Source organism: Cynocephalus volans, chromosome 6 (assembly GCF_027409185.1).
Source record: "Cynocephalus volans isolate mCynVol1 chromosome 6, mCynVol1.pri, whole genome shotgun sequence".
In the NCBI taxonomy this organism is placed as follows: Eukaryota; Metazoa; Chordata; class Mammalia; order Dermoptera; family Cynocephalidae; genus Cynocephalus; species Cynocephalus volans.
The window spans coordinates 96764796-96779997 of NC_084465.1; the positions used below are offsets into that span (position 1 = coordinate 96764796).

Below are 15202 nucleotides of genomic sequence, written 5' to 3' on the forward strand. Positions count from 1 at the left end.
CGGTCAGGGCCGGCCATGCAGAGGGATCCCGGTTCGCGCCGGGGGCGGGACCGGGCCCGGGGCCAGCGGCGGCCCCCGACTTGGGAGATCTCGGACTTGGACACCGAGGAGGCCGGCGGAGCAGGGGCGGCGGGGGCGGGGGCGCGGGCCTCGGCGGAGGGGCGTGGAGCGGCGGCCGAGGCGCTGAGGCCCGAGCAGGCTCTACCGCGCCTCGCGATGCCTGAGGATCCAGGTGTTCGGGGCGCTGGCCGCGGAGGGGACTCGAGGCACGGGGGGCACCCACGGGGCGGCAGGGTGGGGCGGCTGCGGGCCCGGGTGGGCCCTCATGCGGGCGGGAGGAGGGAGCGGCCGAGCTGTCTCCTCCGGCGGCTGCAGCCTTCCTGGAAGATGCTGGTGCCGACGTCCTGATGGAGGCCTTGTGGGCCCTGGGCTGCGAGCTCTGCATCGAGCCCCAGCGCCCGGCCCGGAGCCTGCAGTGGAGCAGAGCGAGGCCCGGCCCCTGCCCCCGCGGTGTGAGTGTGCCCGGTTCCTGCAGCAGGAGCCCGTTTCCCAAGCGCCAGCCTTGGGTAGGGTGTTTAGGTCCCTGACTTCACGTACTGCATCTATCACGAGAAGCAACTGCCATCACTTTGCGCATCTTGCAGATGGGTGGGCTGAGAATGGGGAGCATTTGGTGGGTGGTGCCCAAGCCGCTGTGCTAGCAACAGAAACAAGGCCGGGCTCCGGAGCCTCAGCTGAGCTGCTGCTGAATGACCCATCCCCACCGAGGCTGTGGTCATTGTTCCTGTGGGCCCCATGGACCTGGGCTAGTCTTGGTCGTGGTAGGAGACGGAGCATTGGGTTTCTGTAGAGCAGTCCCAGTGGGTCTGGGGCTTGGCTGTGGCAGAGGCCCTGAGGCACCTCAGGCTGAGGGTAGGCAGTAGTGTGTCCCGGATGTTCCCATAGGTGCCTCCTGAGGTGTGGGCTTCGGATGAGGAGGAGCTGCTGCTGCTGCTGGAGCCAGAGGAGTTCCTGCAAGGCGTTAGCCAGCTGACCCAGGTGCTGAGTGGGCACAGTAGTCCTCCACACATCGTGAGGGCTGGCTTCGCCAGCCAGGGACCACTATTCTGCTGGAGGGGGGCATGGGGTGGGCTGGGACTCCTCTGGTCAGACCGCAGAGATGTGTAGGGTGAGATGTAGGAAAGAGCTGAGCTCTTTCCTAGTGCAAACAGAGGCTGCAGTTGGTCCTATCAGGTTGAAGCCAAGATAGACTGGTCTTAGGAGAGCTGGGAGTCAGGGGCAGTAAATGGGCGAGAGGGGGCCTGGGGACTCAGGTTGGAAGTGTCCAGGCAGGGCTGGGGCTGGCTGTGGTATTCACCAGTGACAGCCAACAGCCCAGCTAGCCTGGCTGGGGGAACAGAAAGCTGAGCCGGCATTTGCGCCTGAGTGTGGTTAGGTGAGACCCTTTGCTGGGTCCCAGTGTCCAAGAGTCAGCCTTTATCAAGCATTTGCTACGTACCAGGTAAATGCCAGGCAGAGGTGCAGAGGTGGACTAGGAATGAGGGAGCTCAGTACAACTCTTCTCAAAGCCTGGGAGGTGCCCAGAGAGCTCTCTCCAGTCTCTTGACCTCTTGGAAGGCCCAGAGCTGCTTTTCTCAAGAGAGCTGGCTGAGCAGAGAAAGTACTCACTAGGGTTCTCCCTGCACCGCTGGCTGTTTCTCGGGCTTGCTCCTTCTCCTTCAGCAAACTGGCCATGGCCTGGTGACCGAGGGCCCTTCCGCCACAGCCCTGACAAACAAGCAAGCTGTGTGTTCTCGCCTTCACATCTCAGGCCCAACCTGCTCGGTGCCCTGGACTTCTCCCAAGAGCCCTGCTCTCCTGCACCTGGCCGTCATCAGGCTGGATGCCTACCTGTGGTACCACTCACCTTGACGCCCTTAGCTGGGCTGGCTGGGGGAGGTTCAGGGAAGGTGGGGGTTCCTCGGGGGGCTGCTGTGGCACAGCTAATCCCACTTCACAGGGTGGGCTCTGGCAGAAGCAGGAGGACTCAGGGAGGGCAGGACAGATGGGGTGTAGGGAGCTGGAGAGACAGTTATCTTTGTTCAGGTCTCACCCGCTCATTGCCCGAGGCATGCAGAAACCAGAAAATCCAGAGGTGGCCCATGCGGAGGTGGCCGTCGGCTGGCCTGAGGTGGAGGAGGTGAGGGCTGGAGTGGCAAGGCGGCTGCTCTCTGAGGCCCAGCAGGGCCGGGCTTGGTTCCCAGGTGGCATATGGTGTTGATCTCAGGTGAGTGTGCCCTGGGGGCCCTCCTCTGCTCACAGCCGGCCTCATCTCCTCTCCAGGCTCTGGTACTTCTGCAGCTCTGGGCAGACCTGGACGTGCTGCTGGTGGACTCCTGGCAGGAGCTGAGTCAGCACGTGTGTGCCTTCACCAAAGCTTTCACCCAGCGCCCTTTCAGGTGCGACCCTCCTGTTCCGGGCCGAAGGCTGCGGCCGGTGGGACAGGATTGCCTGCAGGTGCTGGTGTTCTCCCATCTCTCCCCACTCTTGGAGGGCAGAGCAGGAGAGCATGGTAGAGCTTGCTGGGAATGGGGGCTGGGGCCCAGGAGAGCGAAGCCTCTAAAAGGCCTCCCTGTTCCCCTCCCCGTCTTTAGGCAATACCAGGAATCCCAGGCCTTTTCCTTCTGCACCGCAGGGCACTGGGCAGGAGGCAAGCCAGTGGCCAGAGATGGCAGAGGGCTGTGGGGGGCCTGACAGAGGCAGATCAGGCAGTTCAGTCGGGTCAGCGCAGCTTGTGGCTGATGCCATTGTTACCGCCTTCCCTTTCCCCCATCTTCTGTAGCAGGTTAGCCCCACTCCCACTCCATCTCCCCTCCCAGGTCCCAGAGGCCGGCCCTGCTCATCCCTGTGCCTGCCCTAGGCTTTTGCGGCCTGCAGCACGGAGCAGGAGTGCCTAGGCCTCCTGGCTGACCTCCCTGTGAAGGCTGGTGAGGGCATGTGGCCCCACAGGGTGGGACCTGACCTCTCCTGCTGCATCTGCCTCTTCCTGACCACTGCCAACCCTGACCTTCTGCTGGACCTGGGTTCCTGACTACACCTGCCTTCCAGCATGACAGCACACGGCCCAACTTGGGGGTCACCCGACACCCTGGTGGGCAGCACCCCAGCTTCGTCAGGCCCAACCCCAAGGGGAGTGCAAGGGCAGCATGGAGAGCACTCAGGTAACTGGGATGAGTGGAGGAGACCGTTCTGTTTCAGCCCATAGACAGTGAGCAGCCCGAGTCTGGAGAGGATGGGGGTCACCTGCATTCAGCCCTGGACATACTGGTCACAGGGGAAACTGGTGGCAGGGCCACATGCCCAGCTGGGACAATCAGGAGGGCCTGCAGGGCAGCACCCAGGTCACCACCGCCACCTGGAAGATCAGGGATGGCAGCCTGAGAGAAGCAGCAAGAGGACATCTCAGGGGAAGAACGAGAACCAGGTTGCCCTTCCCATGGGCATTGAGATGGAGCCAGACCCACCAGGAGAAAGACTACGGACACTAGCAAGCCCTGGGCCCGTCAGACTCATCTGCTCTTGCAGCAGTGTTTAAACTCTACATTTATTATGGTCACTTAAGTCTCTGTGACAGAGAGCAGTTGATGGCATGCAAAGCAAGTTAGGAGACACCCAGGCCCCCGCAGGCACAGCATCTGCTGAGCTCCAGCAAGGCCCTTTTCTTCCACAGCAGCAGCCTCCCGGGCCCCAGCTCTGAGTCCAGAAGGGCTTGGGCTACAGCTCCACAGAGACTCGGAGAACGGCTGCTGCTGCATCCCTAGCTGGCGTAGGCAGCACAGTGGACTTGACACTCAATGGCCTGTGGCTGTGAAGTCCTGTAGGAAGGGTTGTCCTGGCCTCGTGGGAGGTGGGAGGACAGCCCCAGACAGACGCCTCAATTCCCTCCTCTCCTATTGCCCTGGAGTGTGGCCAGGAGGTTCAGAGAGAAAAGCCATCCCAGCCCAAGAAGGCAGTTGTCACTGGAAAATAAGTCAGGTCCGTCGGCAGCGCTTCCTCTGGCAGGGCCTGGCCTCGGGGCTGCTGGGACTGGCTGGGGTTGCAGCCTTGGACGAGGGCGCTGGGGGCTTGCGGTGGCTGTAGTTCATGCTCAGGACCCAGCCCAGCTTGTTGCGCAACACCTGCTTTAGGCCAGGTGGCAGGGGCAGGCCCTCAAGCATGTCCCCAGAGTTGGGCCGCAGCTGGCGCAGGCGATAGCAGCACAGGTACTGCAGGGAGGTCGTACTGGCACAGGAGCGGATCACCTTCATACTGCTCTTAGCCGCCGTGGAGCACACCATTGGGTAGAACTTCCTGTTCTGCAGCTTGGTGGCCGCCACTCCTGGAAGGGAGGAGCACAGCCTAAACCCTAAGCCCATAAGGAGGGGCAGGGAAGGGACCTGGCACTGTGTGACTTAGGTCAGCAGCCTCCACAGCTGAGTGAGGACAGATTACCACGTGACGCCAGCCTGGCTCCTGTGCTGTCCTACCCTGGGACCTGTGACTTCCAGGAGGAAGCTCTTCAGGAAGCCTCAGGTGCTTGGTTGGCTTGGAATACACTGGGGCTGGGGTGTCCACCTCCTGCAAGCCCACTCCATTCAAGGTCACAGCTGTGGGAAGCCTGTGCTGCCCTCACCTATGCATTTCCTGTTCTTGAAGAAGGTCAGTGTCCCGTGCCAAGTGTCCAGGTGCACGCCGATGATAGAGCCCTGGCCAAACCTTGAGGAGAAGCTCGTCTTGTTGCCCTTATGGTGGAGGAGCCCTGGGGGCAGCCGGGTCAGGGGTGAGTGCAGGAGCCCCGACTACCATGCCTCAGCCCAGGCTGCCTGCCCCAGGCACACACCTGTGTAGGAGAGGCCCCAGCTGTCCTCATCCCTGCCCAGCAGGCTGCAGAACGTGTGGTGGTACTTGTCCAGGTCCACGTCTGACGTCCCGATGCCTACCATCTAAGAACAATAGGGCCAGGCAGAGGGCGCCCATGGCTGGGGCTCCGGGAAGCTGCCCTCAGGCCTGCAGCTGCTTACCATGTCAGTGCCATAGACGGGCGAGGTCATCTTGATCTCCCAGAAGTGCTGGCCCTCCCCTAGCTCCTTGGTGCCCCGGATGGCCGCGGTGCCGCAGCTATACTCCATGTGGAAGCTGACCTTGCGGTTGTCGCAGCTGAGCAAGGTGGCAGAGGACTTGTTCAGGTCATCCCAGACCCAGTCAAAATCTGCAAGTGTGAGAGGCCAGGGCTGGGGCAGTCCCAGAGCCCCACCTGCCCACCTACCCACAGCTGTGGGGGGTCTCCCAGCTGGCGCCCACCCAGCTGTGGGGCGCTCACACTCATCTTCCTCCCCGCAGCGGCAGTCCTTGCTGCGGTGCACTGTGTGCAGGCTGCTGCAGAGAGAAGCCTCACTCTGACCATCACAGTCGCAGAAGGATTCCCCAGTCACAGGCACACCGCTGGGGATGGCCGGCGGCAGGGATGAATACTCGGGGTCAGAATCTGAGTCGCTGTGCTGGGAGAAAAGAGCAGGCTGTTTCCATGGGTTGCCCCACCCTCTACCCTCTGGCCTGGTCCACCCACCCTGACACTCTCCAAAAGCCCAACTGCTCTGATCCCTAAGAAGGGGATGTGCACAGCATGGCCCATCTCCTAACAAGACCATGCACAGTGACCCTGGACAAGCTCCTGCCAAGCCTCCTGATATGGGAAACTGGCAGGGCCTCCAACGGCCTGCCATGCTGCCAGCTTCATGGGAGTGGGCTCAAAGGCTCAACCCCACTCGTGTACAGCCAAGGCAGTCCTCGAGGCCATGCCACTCACGAACACCTGAGGCAGGGCCCACCAGCTGTGCTGCCCTGCCTTCTCAAGGCTGTTTCTGGATCAGGGATAAGCCACAGGCCCTGCCCGGATGGCCAAGTCCGCTGCTGCCCTAACAGCGTGATGCCTGTGCCTGTCTCAGGCTGTGGTCCCCTCAATCTCATGGCAAGGGGTGGCCTTAGCCCAGCACAGGTGCTGCTGCTCTTGGAGGTTGGCCGGAGATGGTCCCTGACCTTGCCAGGCCTGCACCACCTGGCCTGAAGCTCTGTGCCTCCATCCCAGGCTCTGCACAGCAGCCCAAGGGACCTCCCTCCAACCTGAGCATATCCTGCCACCTGGGAGTGGAGTCCAGTCCCCCCAAAACCCACTGCCTCATCACCTACCCTGGCAGCCCTTCATCTCCACGCTTGGCCGGAAGCTTCTGACACCCCCTCACAAGGCCTTTCCAGACCCTTTCGCCTCATTTCATTTTCCTTCTCATTGCTCTTCTCTGAAATTCTTTGTCTTTTTTCTGACACCTCCTGCTAGAACGTAAGCTCCTCGAGAGAAGGAACCTGTTCCTAGTTTCCTTCCCATCGCACCCAGGGTCTTGCACACCGGCTGCACTGTAGCTAAGCAAACCCATGAACTGACGGACGGATGGCGGAGTGAGCGGGGCCTCACAGTCACACCCAAAGGGGGCCTGGGCGAGCTGGGTGGTGCGTGATGCCCACAGGGAAGTGAGGATCTGGCCCCCAGGAGGAGCCGCGGGGAAGCATGACACGGGAGGTTGGGCCGGTTCCAAGACGGACGTGGACCTGTCAGGAACCAGCTTCAGAACAGAGCGGCTCTCCCATCCAGATGAGAGGGTCCCAACCCCAGACAAGGTAGGCCAGAGGACTGTACCCCCCAGCATGGAAGAGGGATCTCCCCAAAGCCCAGGTGGGCCCACTGAGTCAAGAACCAGGTCAAGTTGGTCACCACCCCAGCTCCCTGGGAAGGAGGCAGATTCAACCCCTCTGTCAGCCGTGAGGAGAGCACTGGGGCAGAAGGGAGTGGCCTTGCAAGGTGCCCAGGATGACCCGCCCATCCACCTGCCCACACACGAGCTGTGGACCCATTAGGTGACACAGAACAAGAAGCATGCATGTGTCAGACACCACACCCAGCCCACAGACACCACCCGCATCCCACAGCAATGAGCCTTCAAGGCAGGACAGACATGGGAGAACATCTGTCCCAGCCACGTGGTCAGCGGGAGCTGGAGGCAGGGCAGGGAGGCCCTGGGATGCTGGCAGCCCAGGTGTACAGTGTCACTTCCAATTCCCCCCAAGGCCTAGTGCTCACCCCTGCCCAGGGCACCTAGTGGAACTGGGGAAACCATGCAGTGCAGCTACAACAGAACCAAATCATCCAAGCAGCAGCCCCTGCAGGAAACAGCCAGAGGTGACTCAGGATAGAACCATACTCTTGCTCTGGTCCAAGGGACACCTGAGGAAACTGACCCCACTGAGCTCCCACCCCTGCCCTGCCTCACTGCAGCCCATCAGGTGTGAAGGCCATACGGCCCCTGTCATGGCAGGAACCAGCACAGACACTATCGGGTGCAGTGTGGCTCTAACAGTATGACCAGCAGGTGCATCAGCTGATCTGCACTAGGCACCAATGCTGAGCACCTCTTCTGACCACTTCTGCCACCCTGGGCCTCCCTGAGCTTGGGTGTCAGAGTGGAGGAAGATGCAGCAACTTTGATCTTTAAGGGTCAAAGTTCTTGTTTTTTACATGTATTTACGTGAGTTCAGAAAACATACTGGCAGAAAGAATGGAAGGACACGCACCAAGTTAACAGCAGCTACCTCTGGAAACTGGCTGGTAGACAGAATAGAAAACATCTGTTGAATAAACTGACCAAAAACCAGCTGCCAACCTGTCCACACACTGCGCTTTTCAGAGGAAAGCAAACGGAGAAAAACGTAGTGTCTGTTGTGAGGTCCTGTCACCCCAGAGACCATGTCCTTCACCAGGTTAAAGAGCTTTGCTGAGTGTGGCACACGCAAGAGACGGGCCTTCAGGAGCATCTTTTTCTTGGTTCCCTAACAGGTGGTGCCTGCCTAGGGCAGTACCACAGCCATGCCCGCCTCACCTGCCAGGACCTACCTGCCCGTCAGAGTCATAGCTCCAGTTAGTGGTACCCGCCAGAGCCATGGCCCGGGCATCCGCATCTCGGCGGGCCGCGCTCAGGACAAAATGCCAGGCCCTGCTGCTCCGGGGGCGTCTGGTCATGGTGAAGAGGATCTGGAAGAAAACAGAGGTTCTGAGCAAAGGAAGACATGCAGCACCCTGCACTTCCCCACTGCTCCACGGGCTGGACCACAGACCCACCCCGAGGTGGGAGCTGCACGAGACACACGTTTGCGGAACCAGGGCTCCGTGATCTCCATAGGCCGTACCTCACTCCAGCACCTGAGCACCTTGAGAAGACCTAGGCAGATCGCGTAAAACGCCGCCAGACATCCATGACCCCCGAATGCCTGCCAGCCCATCTCTGGAGCTTCCCTCAGGAGGCTGGCTGCCCCGCCGACACGCGCCTCAAGCGACGTCCACTCCCTCCGCCCCTGTCGTCCACTCTGACAAATGGCATCTCCGGCCTTCGCTTCCTCATGCTAGAAACACGGCAGCCACCCCCGACGCCGCCCTCCTCCTTCCTCCCCGGGCTCCCGCACAGCCCGTCCCCCGCGCTCCTGCGTCCCTCGCGACAGCCAAGCGCTCGCTGTAAACGCTGATCTTAGAGCGCGAACGTCCAGGGCTCGCCATTGTTCTCCGGCCAAAACGCCCTCCGGCCCAGCCAGCACCTCCGGCCCAGCCAGCACCTCCGACCCGACGCCGGCGCTCCCGCGCTCCCGGCCGGCCCCCACGCGACCACGTGGGCGGCACACAGCAGGCCACGCCATGCACCCGAGCCAGGTGTTGCTGCTGTGGAGCCGGCGACCCCCGCCCGGAAGCCGCAGCAGGGGACGCCCGCGCCAGGAGAACAAAGGGCAGCGGGACTGCCCCCGGCCCATCCCCCGCCTCTCACCTGCCGCCGCAGCCGGGCCCGCCGTGACCTACTTTACGCCGCAAGAGAAACGTAAACATTCCCCGCCCCCGCGCCGCACTCGCCCGGGATCCCGGAGGATGGGCGCTCGGCACCGGGCTTCGGGAGGGGGTGGGACCTGAGCGCCACGGCTGCTGCCGAGAGGCTGCGAGACCTGTCAGTCTGGGTTCGATGCCCCCATTAGTCGCATCTCAAGCCGTCGGAGACGAGGCCCGCGAGCCCACTGGGCGCGGGGCGCGGGCGGTAGGCGGTTCCACTTCCGGGGGTCGTCACGGTGTCTGCGCCAGATCCTGCGGGCGCGGCTCGGGAACCCCTCGAGCGACCTGATTGACTAACGGAAGCGGGGCCAGGCCTATCAAAGGGACTCGGGGGCGGGCGCGGGCTGCCCATTGGCTCGCAGGCGCTTCCGTCTGGCCGGGAGACGAGCGGCCCGCGCGAGGAAGCGGAAGGAAGGCGTGAGGCGCGTCGGTGGGATGGAGGAGGCGGCTGGTGAGCGTGCGGGCCCGGGCCCGCCTCCGTGCGCGCTGTCGCGGCCGCCCCTTCAGCAGCAGGCTGGCGGGTGTGCCTGTCCGGACGGAGAGCGGGCCTCGCCGCCTCTGGTCCAGGCCCGGCAGTCCGCGGCCGCCGGACCCACACCCTCCTCTGGGCGGGCTCCTCTGCACCGCGGCCGCGGCGGCCCCGGAGCTACGCGAACTCGTCTTGACTGCTTTCACAGTATTCCCCTATCGCGTGCTGTGGGTCTTTGGTGTGGTAGCCTGGTGACGCCAGAAGATTTGAGACTTTAAGTTTGAGCGAGACTTAATCAGGAATCTTGTTTACACATGTTCTTCTAAAAAGAGGGAAAAAGCAGAATATCACATGCTCCTAGTTCTGGTGGAAGTATCAGTGTAGCTTCTGAGCCTTCAGAAAGGCGGAAGTTGCGTGGGACACTCATACTAGTGGGTGGGTGGGCCAGAGGTGGTGTTCGCAGGGGCGGCTGCCTTCCTGTCTTCTGAGCGACTTGGGTACCGGAAGGGGGACAGAATGGGCAACAAAGCCTCACAACACGCATCCCACAGGTTGTGAACATGGCATTGGAATCCTGTGCTGGAGGGAAGAATCTGCAGTTTTTTTCTTAAGATTAGGGTAGATTTGCTACAGAATGAGAAAAACAAAGTCATTCAGAGTGATAGAAACTTTTTTCTTTAAATTAGGGAAAAAATGCACATAAAAATTCAAAAGGCCTAAAGGATATGCAGTAAATTGACCCCGTTCCCTGAGGCAACCCCTGGCCTCAGTTGTTACTTGTATTTTTCCAGATTTTTTTCATATAAAAACACATACTTGTCCAGCACGTTGAATGACCTGGATTTGGCTGGACATTACCCAGAAGGCTGACCAGGACTTGTTATCCATAGGGAGGGCTGTAGCCTCTCTCCAGGAAGACTCTATTTGTGTTCTTTCTTTGCCATCTTCTCCCCACTCAGCACAGCCTCTGTAGTAGGCCCCTAGTGAATGCACTTCGCTGATAATCCGCTTATAAACTTTCTCAGTTTGCTTAGGAGTGAAAGGTTCTTGGGGTTGACCCCAAGGTTGTTTTCTGGGAAGCCCCTGCTCCTCCCGGTTACCTGACAGTAGTGCTGCTGTGTTTGGCGCTTAGCACCAGCAGATAACATTCCCCATTTCTACCAATGGGGAAAGCCTGGTTCCTGGGATTAATACCTTTGCTGTCCAGCACCGACCCCAATGCAGAGTAGAAGTCAGGACCGAGATCCAGCAGGGTCTTCCCAGAGTCCCACTGGCTGCAACAGAAGTGAACTTGCTTCTCTGCACAGTTTACTCTCGGTGCTTGTCCATATTAAGGTGACTTAAGTAATAACCTTCTAATTGCTATAGAGATGATCTCAAAGCCAGTTTTCAGGCTTTGTTTTTGCACATGATGCCTGGGGGAAGGGGGGGTGCCCTTTCCTGTCACCTGAATAAGACCATGGGCAGGCATTGTAACACATTTGTGAGAAGGACCTGCCCGAAAGCCAGGCCAGGTACTCTCCAAGTTCTTCCTGGGAGGCTTTGGATCCGGTGGCCTTTGAACCTGCCCTTGAGAGGAAGGTCAGGAGGATTATGTTTCATTTGTTCAGCCCCCATGTCCATCCTCCTGAGGACCAGGACAGCAGGTGGTAGAGCAGCCTGCTGGAGACGAGGCAGGGGTCTGAGTGGTGGCACTGGGGTGAGAACATGGGGGTCTTGCAGTGTGGCTGAGGGTTGTGTGTGCAGAGAGCAACCCTGTGATGTGGCGGGGTCAGGAGGGTGTGTGTTCACCAGGCCGCATTGTGGACCCACCATAAAGAAGAGGAGCTGGGCCAGAGCAGGCAGTGGGATCCACAGAGTTGTGGGGAGGGGCCAAGGACACCACTTGGCTTCTTAAGGCCTTGAGCCAGCCTGGTGGCACTGTGCACATGTGTTGGATTGTGGCCAGGCAGGTCCCTGAGAGCTGAGAGCTCAGGGCTGCCTCATGTGCCTCTTCTGACCCTAGGGGAGTGGGCTGGGGGCGTCTGCCTTTGGTACAGATGTACCATTTGGCCATAAAGACCATCCTTAGTCTCATTTGTGTCTCATTAGAATTACCAGAGCTGACAGTTTTAAGATTATGTCACCTGTGTGTGTGTGCACGCACCTATGCAGGCACACAGTGTTTGAGGGATCAGCAGGCTGGGGCTGCTGGAAGATCTAACACCTGGGGTCTTTGCTCTGTCAGGGAAAGGGGGACCATATCTGGGTGTGATCATTAACCACTGCCCTGAACATGGGAGGTGCTTGGTGACCCTGAATGAGCAGCGAGAGCACCTGGTGCTCAAGGGACTCCCTGACATTCTGCCACCTTGTTTCAAAGCAGAGTGTGGGAACCTGGCCGGCGTCCGGCACATCATCCTCATCCTCTCGGGAAAGGGGGGCGTTGGGAAAAGCACCATCTCCACAGAGCTGGCTCTGGCTCTGCGCCATGCGGGCAAGAAGGTGAGCCCACCCCTGCCGAGCCCACACCTAACACTGCCGGCCCTGCCAGCTGTCCTGTCCCTCCCTGAGCTGCCGCCACTGCCCCTGCCCCAGTTGGTGGACGGAGACTCAAGGGCATCCCCCATGCCGCTAAAGCAGGCATTGTAGGCTTCTCACCGCCTCACCTGACAGTGCGTTGCCTGTGGGCATCCCGCCTCCTGCAGGTAGGCATCCTCGATGTGGACCTATGTGGCCCCAGCATTCCCCGCATGCTCCAAGTGCAGGGCAGGGCTGTGCACCAGTGCGACAGTGGCTGGGTGCCCGTCTTTGTGGACCAGGAGCAGAGCATCGCCCTCATGTCTGTGGGCTTTCTGCTGGAGAAGCCGGATGAGGCCGTGGTGTGGAGAGGCCCCAAGAAGAACGGTAATGACCAGGCAGGGGCAGGTGCCAGCAGCCTTCCAGCCTCTCCAGCAGACCCTCCTTCCTCCAGGCCACTGCCATCAGTAAAGTCAGAGGAGTTTAGCTATGGCCTTTCCACTTGGAAGATGGCTCTTCCTGCAGAATTGCCCCCACCACTCACTGCAAAGCAGCCAGGCCTGCACCAGGGCAGCTGTGCAGGGCATCCCTGGTGCCCAGACACAGGCTCTGGGTGGGTCATCAGATGGGACCAAGTCAGAGCAAGCATCTGTAGTCAGAATCATTGGGAAGCCATTGGCCACAGCAGCCCTGTTTCCCTGTCAAGAGGGGTTGGGTCTGATCAGACCTGCACCCTTGGGATGTAAGGACCAAAGACCACCCAGTGATCAGGGGGAGGGTGGCACTGAGGTTGGGCTGTGGTCCTGCCGGAGCGGCAGGTGGTGTTAAACCCTCTCTAATTGCAGGAAGGTGGCCAGGGGTGAGACACAAGCCCAGGCAGGTGGCTGCTTCTGGACCCACCAGCCAGGGTTCCACTGTAGGCCACCTCCTCTCCGGGCCTGAGGACTTGGGTGTCCCCAAGTCTGGGTGCAGACACCCCCCCCACCCCCGCCCACAGAGGGTCCCAGCTCAGTGTCCTGAGCTGAGGTTTCAGCAGGAGTCCGCTGCTGGCCCTGCAGGGCCGGGTGTTGAGGCAGGGGTGGGTGCTAGGAGTGGCCCAGCAGCTGAGGAGGAAGAGGTGTTGTGGGGAGGGGACAGGCTCTGCACATGCCACCTTGTGCTGCAGGGTGGTCTGGGGCCTTCCAAGCATGTTCGGTGAGGGCTGGTGGGGGCGCTGGCCTGACAAGCTGAGGCCCCTTCCTTGGGCTTGGTCTGGCAGCACAGACTTGCCTCTGCTGACCACATGGGCTTCACAGCACTGATAAAGCAGTTTGTGTCTGACGTGGCCTGGGGGGAACTGGACTACCTGGTTGTGGACACACCCCCAGGGACCTCTGACGAGCACATCGCTACCCTCGAAGCCCTGCGCCCCTACAAGCCCCTGGGGGCCCTCGTGGTCACCACGCCGCAGGTATGGCTCCCAGCTCCCCATATGTGAAGACTGTCCCCGGTGCCAGCGGGGAGGGTCTCCATGCTCTTCGGCACCCCTTGGCTTAGAGTGCAGCTGGTCAGCCAGACATGTCTTCTTTGTCTCCAGGCAGTGTCCGTGGGGGACGTGCGGCGGGAGCTGACCTTCTGCAGGAAGACAGGGCTGCAGGTGATGGGGGTCGTGGAAAACATGAGCAGCTTTGTCTGCCCACACTGTGCGGTGAGTTGGGGCAGGTGGTCAGGACTGTCGCAGGGCTGGTGGGCAGGCACAGGAGAGCTGCTGCCACCTGCCCAGGCCACTCCCTGCACCTGCAGAGTGTGGCGGGCAGGGCACTCACAGCCCCCGTCTCCTAGGAGTGCACCAACATCTTCTCCAGGGGCGGCGGGGAGGAGCTGGCCAGACACGCCGGGGTTCCCTTTTTAGGTGAGTGCCTGAGAGCTGGGGGCAGCCGGGTCCAGCTCTCCCCTCTGGGGCCTCTGCTCTGGGTGGGCCTGACTTACCTGTGCCCACGGGGTGCCCGAGGAAGAGGAGAGCAGCAGGAGCCGTGTCTTTCTGGCTTCCTCGTGACACGCAAGGCACTGGCTGTGAGCACTCCTCACCTCTAGGAGATCCACTGCCACCAAGTGAGTGGGGCCACAGGGCTGACATGCCTGCTGCAACCACTGAGCAGAGGGTGGGACAGCATCCACCTAGGCCATGGCTTTGGGAGTGCTTCTTTTGGGGTGCTGAGGTCCCCAGAGCTTGTCCCATACTCCCTTCACGTGGATGGTCACTGTGTGGCCAGGCAGCGTGTGGGGGTCTCAGCCATAGCAGCAGCTGAGGGTCGCACCGCTTGCAGCCACTGCCTGTCTCATGTCCACAGGCTCTGTGCCCCTGGACCCCGAGCTCACAAGAAGCCTAGAGGAGGGGCGTGACTTCATCCAGGAGTTCCCCAAGAGCCCTGCCTTTCCTGCGCTCATCTCCATAACACAGAAGATTCTGGACAGGGCGCTGGCTCAGCTTTCTTGACTGAGGCAGCCTCTGCTCCTGACGCTGAGAGGCGCTTACCGAGTGCAGGTCCAGGGTAGCCTACAGGTGCTGGCCCGGGGCCCTGGCTGTGCAGATAGCTCTTCTCCCGGCCCTGGGAGCTGTTGCCAGTGTTCCAGCGGCAGCTGGGGCTGAGGACAGCCATGGCCTGGGTGCAGCCTTGAGACAGCAGTGGTCTAGGGCCTGCACAGGCTTCTTCCCAGCTCTGGTCACAATCGAGCTTCACATCTGTGCCCCAGACACTGTCTGCTCCTTACAGCTGAGTGTCCACACTGCTCACAGGGCTCAGTCAACATCAGCTGTCCTCAGGGGACCCAGGACTCCCATCCCCCGAGAATTGATGAGTCACGTGTTGAGGGAGGAAAGCCTCCTGTGAGGTGCTGGACTGCCCCCAGGCGTGTCTTGTAACTTTAGAGGAAGCTACCATTAAATGCATCCCACCACAGTGCTTCCGAGCCTCACGTTTCTAGATCGTTCTGCCCTCAGTGGTCAGCCAGCAGGGCTGGACCAGCAGTTCTATCAGCTCTGTTGTCGACAGGCCCCTGAAGACCAAGGAGAGGGTGCATTTGTTTCTCATTTGGTGGGACTTTGGGGAGATTTTATGATACCAGAGAAACCCGCGGGTGGGGAAGCTTAGCCCTGGGAGAACTGCCTGCACGTGGACGCTGAGGGCAGCCTGGGGCCTAGTGTGGCTGAGACGAGAAGATGAGGGTAAGAATGAGCTGAGAGCCCAGGGTCTCCTCCTGTGCGTTGACCCAAGAAGGCCCGGAAAGCACGCCTTGTGCACAGCAGGGCGGAGCTTGGGCCC

The 15202-nt window shown here is 60.7% G+C and overlaps 3 protein-coding genes across 12 annotated transcripts; 2 read left to right on the plus strand and 1 right to left on the minus strand.

Moving 5' to 3' along the window:
• The first annotated feature begins 5 nt into the window (after positions 1–5).
• EME2 (essential meiotic structure-specific endonuclease subunit 2) lies at positions 6–3070 on the plus strand. The gene is given in 9 exon segments (XM_063098891.1): positions 6–232; positions 376–512; positions 946–1038; positions 1723–1895; positions 2086–2179; positions 2323–2438; positions 2634–2772; positions 2774–2824; positions 2900–3070. Coding segments are annotated over 9 exon segments (1191 nt in total). The 5' UTR covers positions 6–15.
• An 18-nt stretch (positions 3071–3088) lies between these two features.
• Positions 3089–14832, plus strand: NUBP2 (NUBP iron-sulfur cluster assembly factor 2, cytosolic). 7 transcript variants are annotated; one of them, XM_063098884.1, is made up of 7 exons: positions 3089–3200; positions 11764–11885; positions 12089–12287; positions 13196–13350; positions 13477–13587; positions 13722–13791; positions 14231–14832. In XM_063098884.1, exons 1-7 carry the CDS (start codon positions 3089–3091, stop codon positions 14374–14376), a joined length of 915 nt encoding a protein of 304 aa, XP_062954954.1. In that variant the 3' UTR covers positions 14377–14832. The 7 variants fall into 7 exon arrangements, with proteins under 7 accessions (XP_062954954.1, XP_062954958.1, XP_062954960.1 ...); XM_063098890.1 differs by lacking the exon at positions 3089–3200 and adding an exon at positions 8674–8927; XM_063098885.1 differs by lacking the exon at positions 3089–3200 and adding an exon at positions 8678–8927 and having other exon boundaries at positions 13268–13350.
• On the minus strand, positions 3565–9199 carry SPSB3 (splA/ryanodine receptor domain and SOCS box containing 3). 4 transcript variants are annotated; one of them, XM_063098881.1, is made up of 8 exons: positions 8877–9199; positions 8183–8271; positions 7958–8095; positions 5339–5516; positions 5040–5227; positions 4859–4961; positions 4652–4777; positions 3565–4357 (listed from the first exon to the last, which is right to left on the minus strand). In XM_063098881.1, exons 3-8 carry the CDS (start codon positions 8081–8083, stop codon positions 4011–4013), a joined length of 1068 nt encoding a protein of 355 aa, XP_062954951.1. In that variant the 5' UTR covers positions 8084–8095; positions 8183–8271; positions 8877–9199; the 3' UTR covers positions 3565–4010. The 4 variants fall into 4 exon arrangements, with proteins under 4 accessions (XP_062954951.1, XP_062954952.1, XP_062954949.1 ...); XM_063098882.1 differs by having other exon boundaries at positions 8251–8282; XM_063098879.1 differs by having other exon boundaries at positions 8183–8282.
• Positions 14833–15202: the final 370 nt, after the last annotated feature.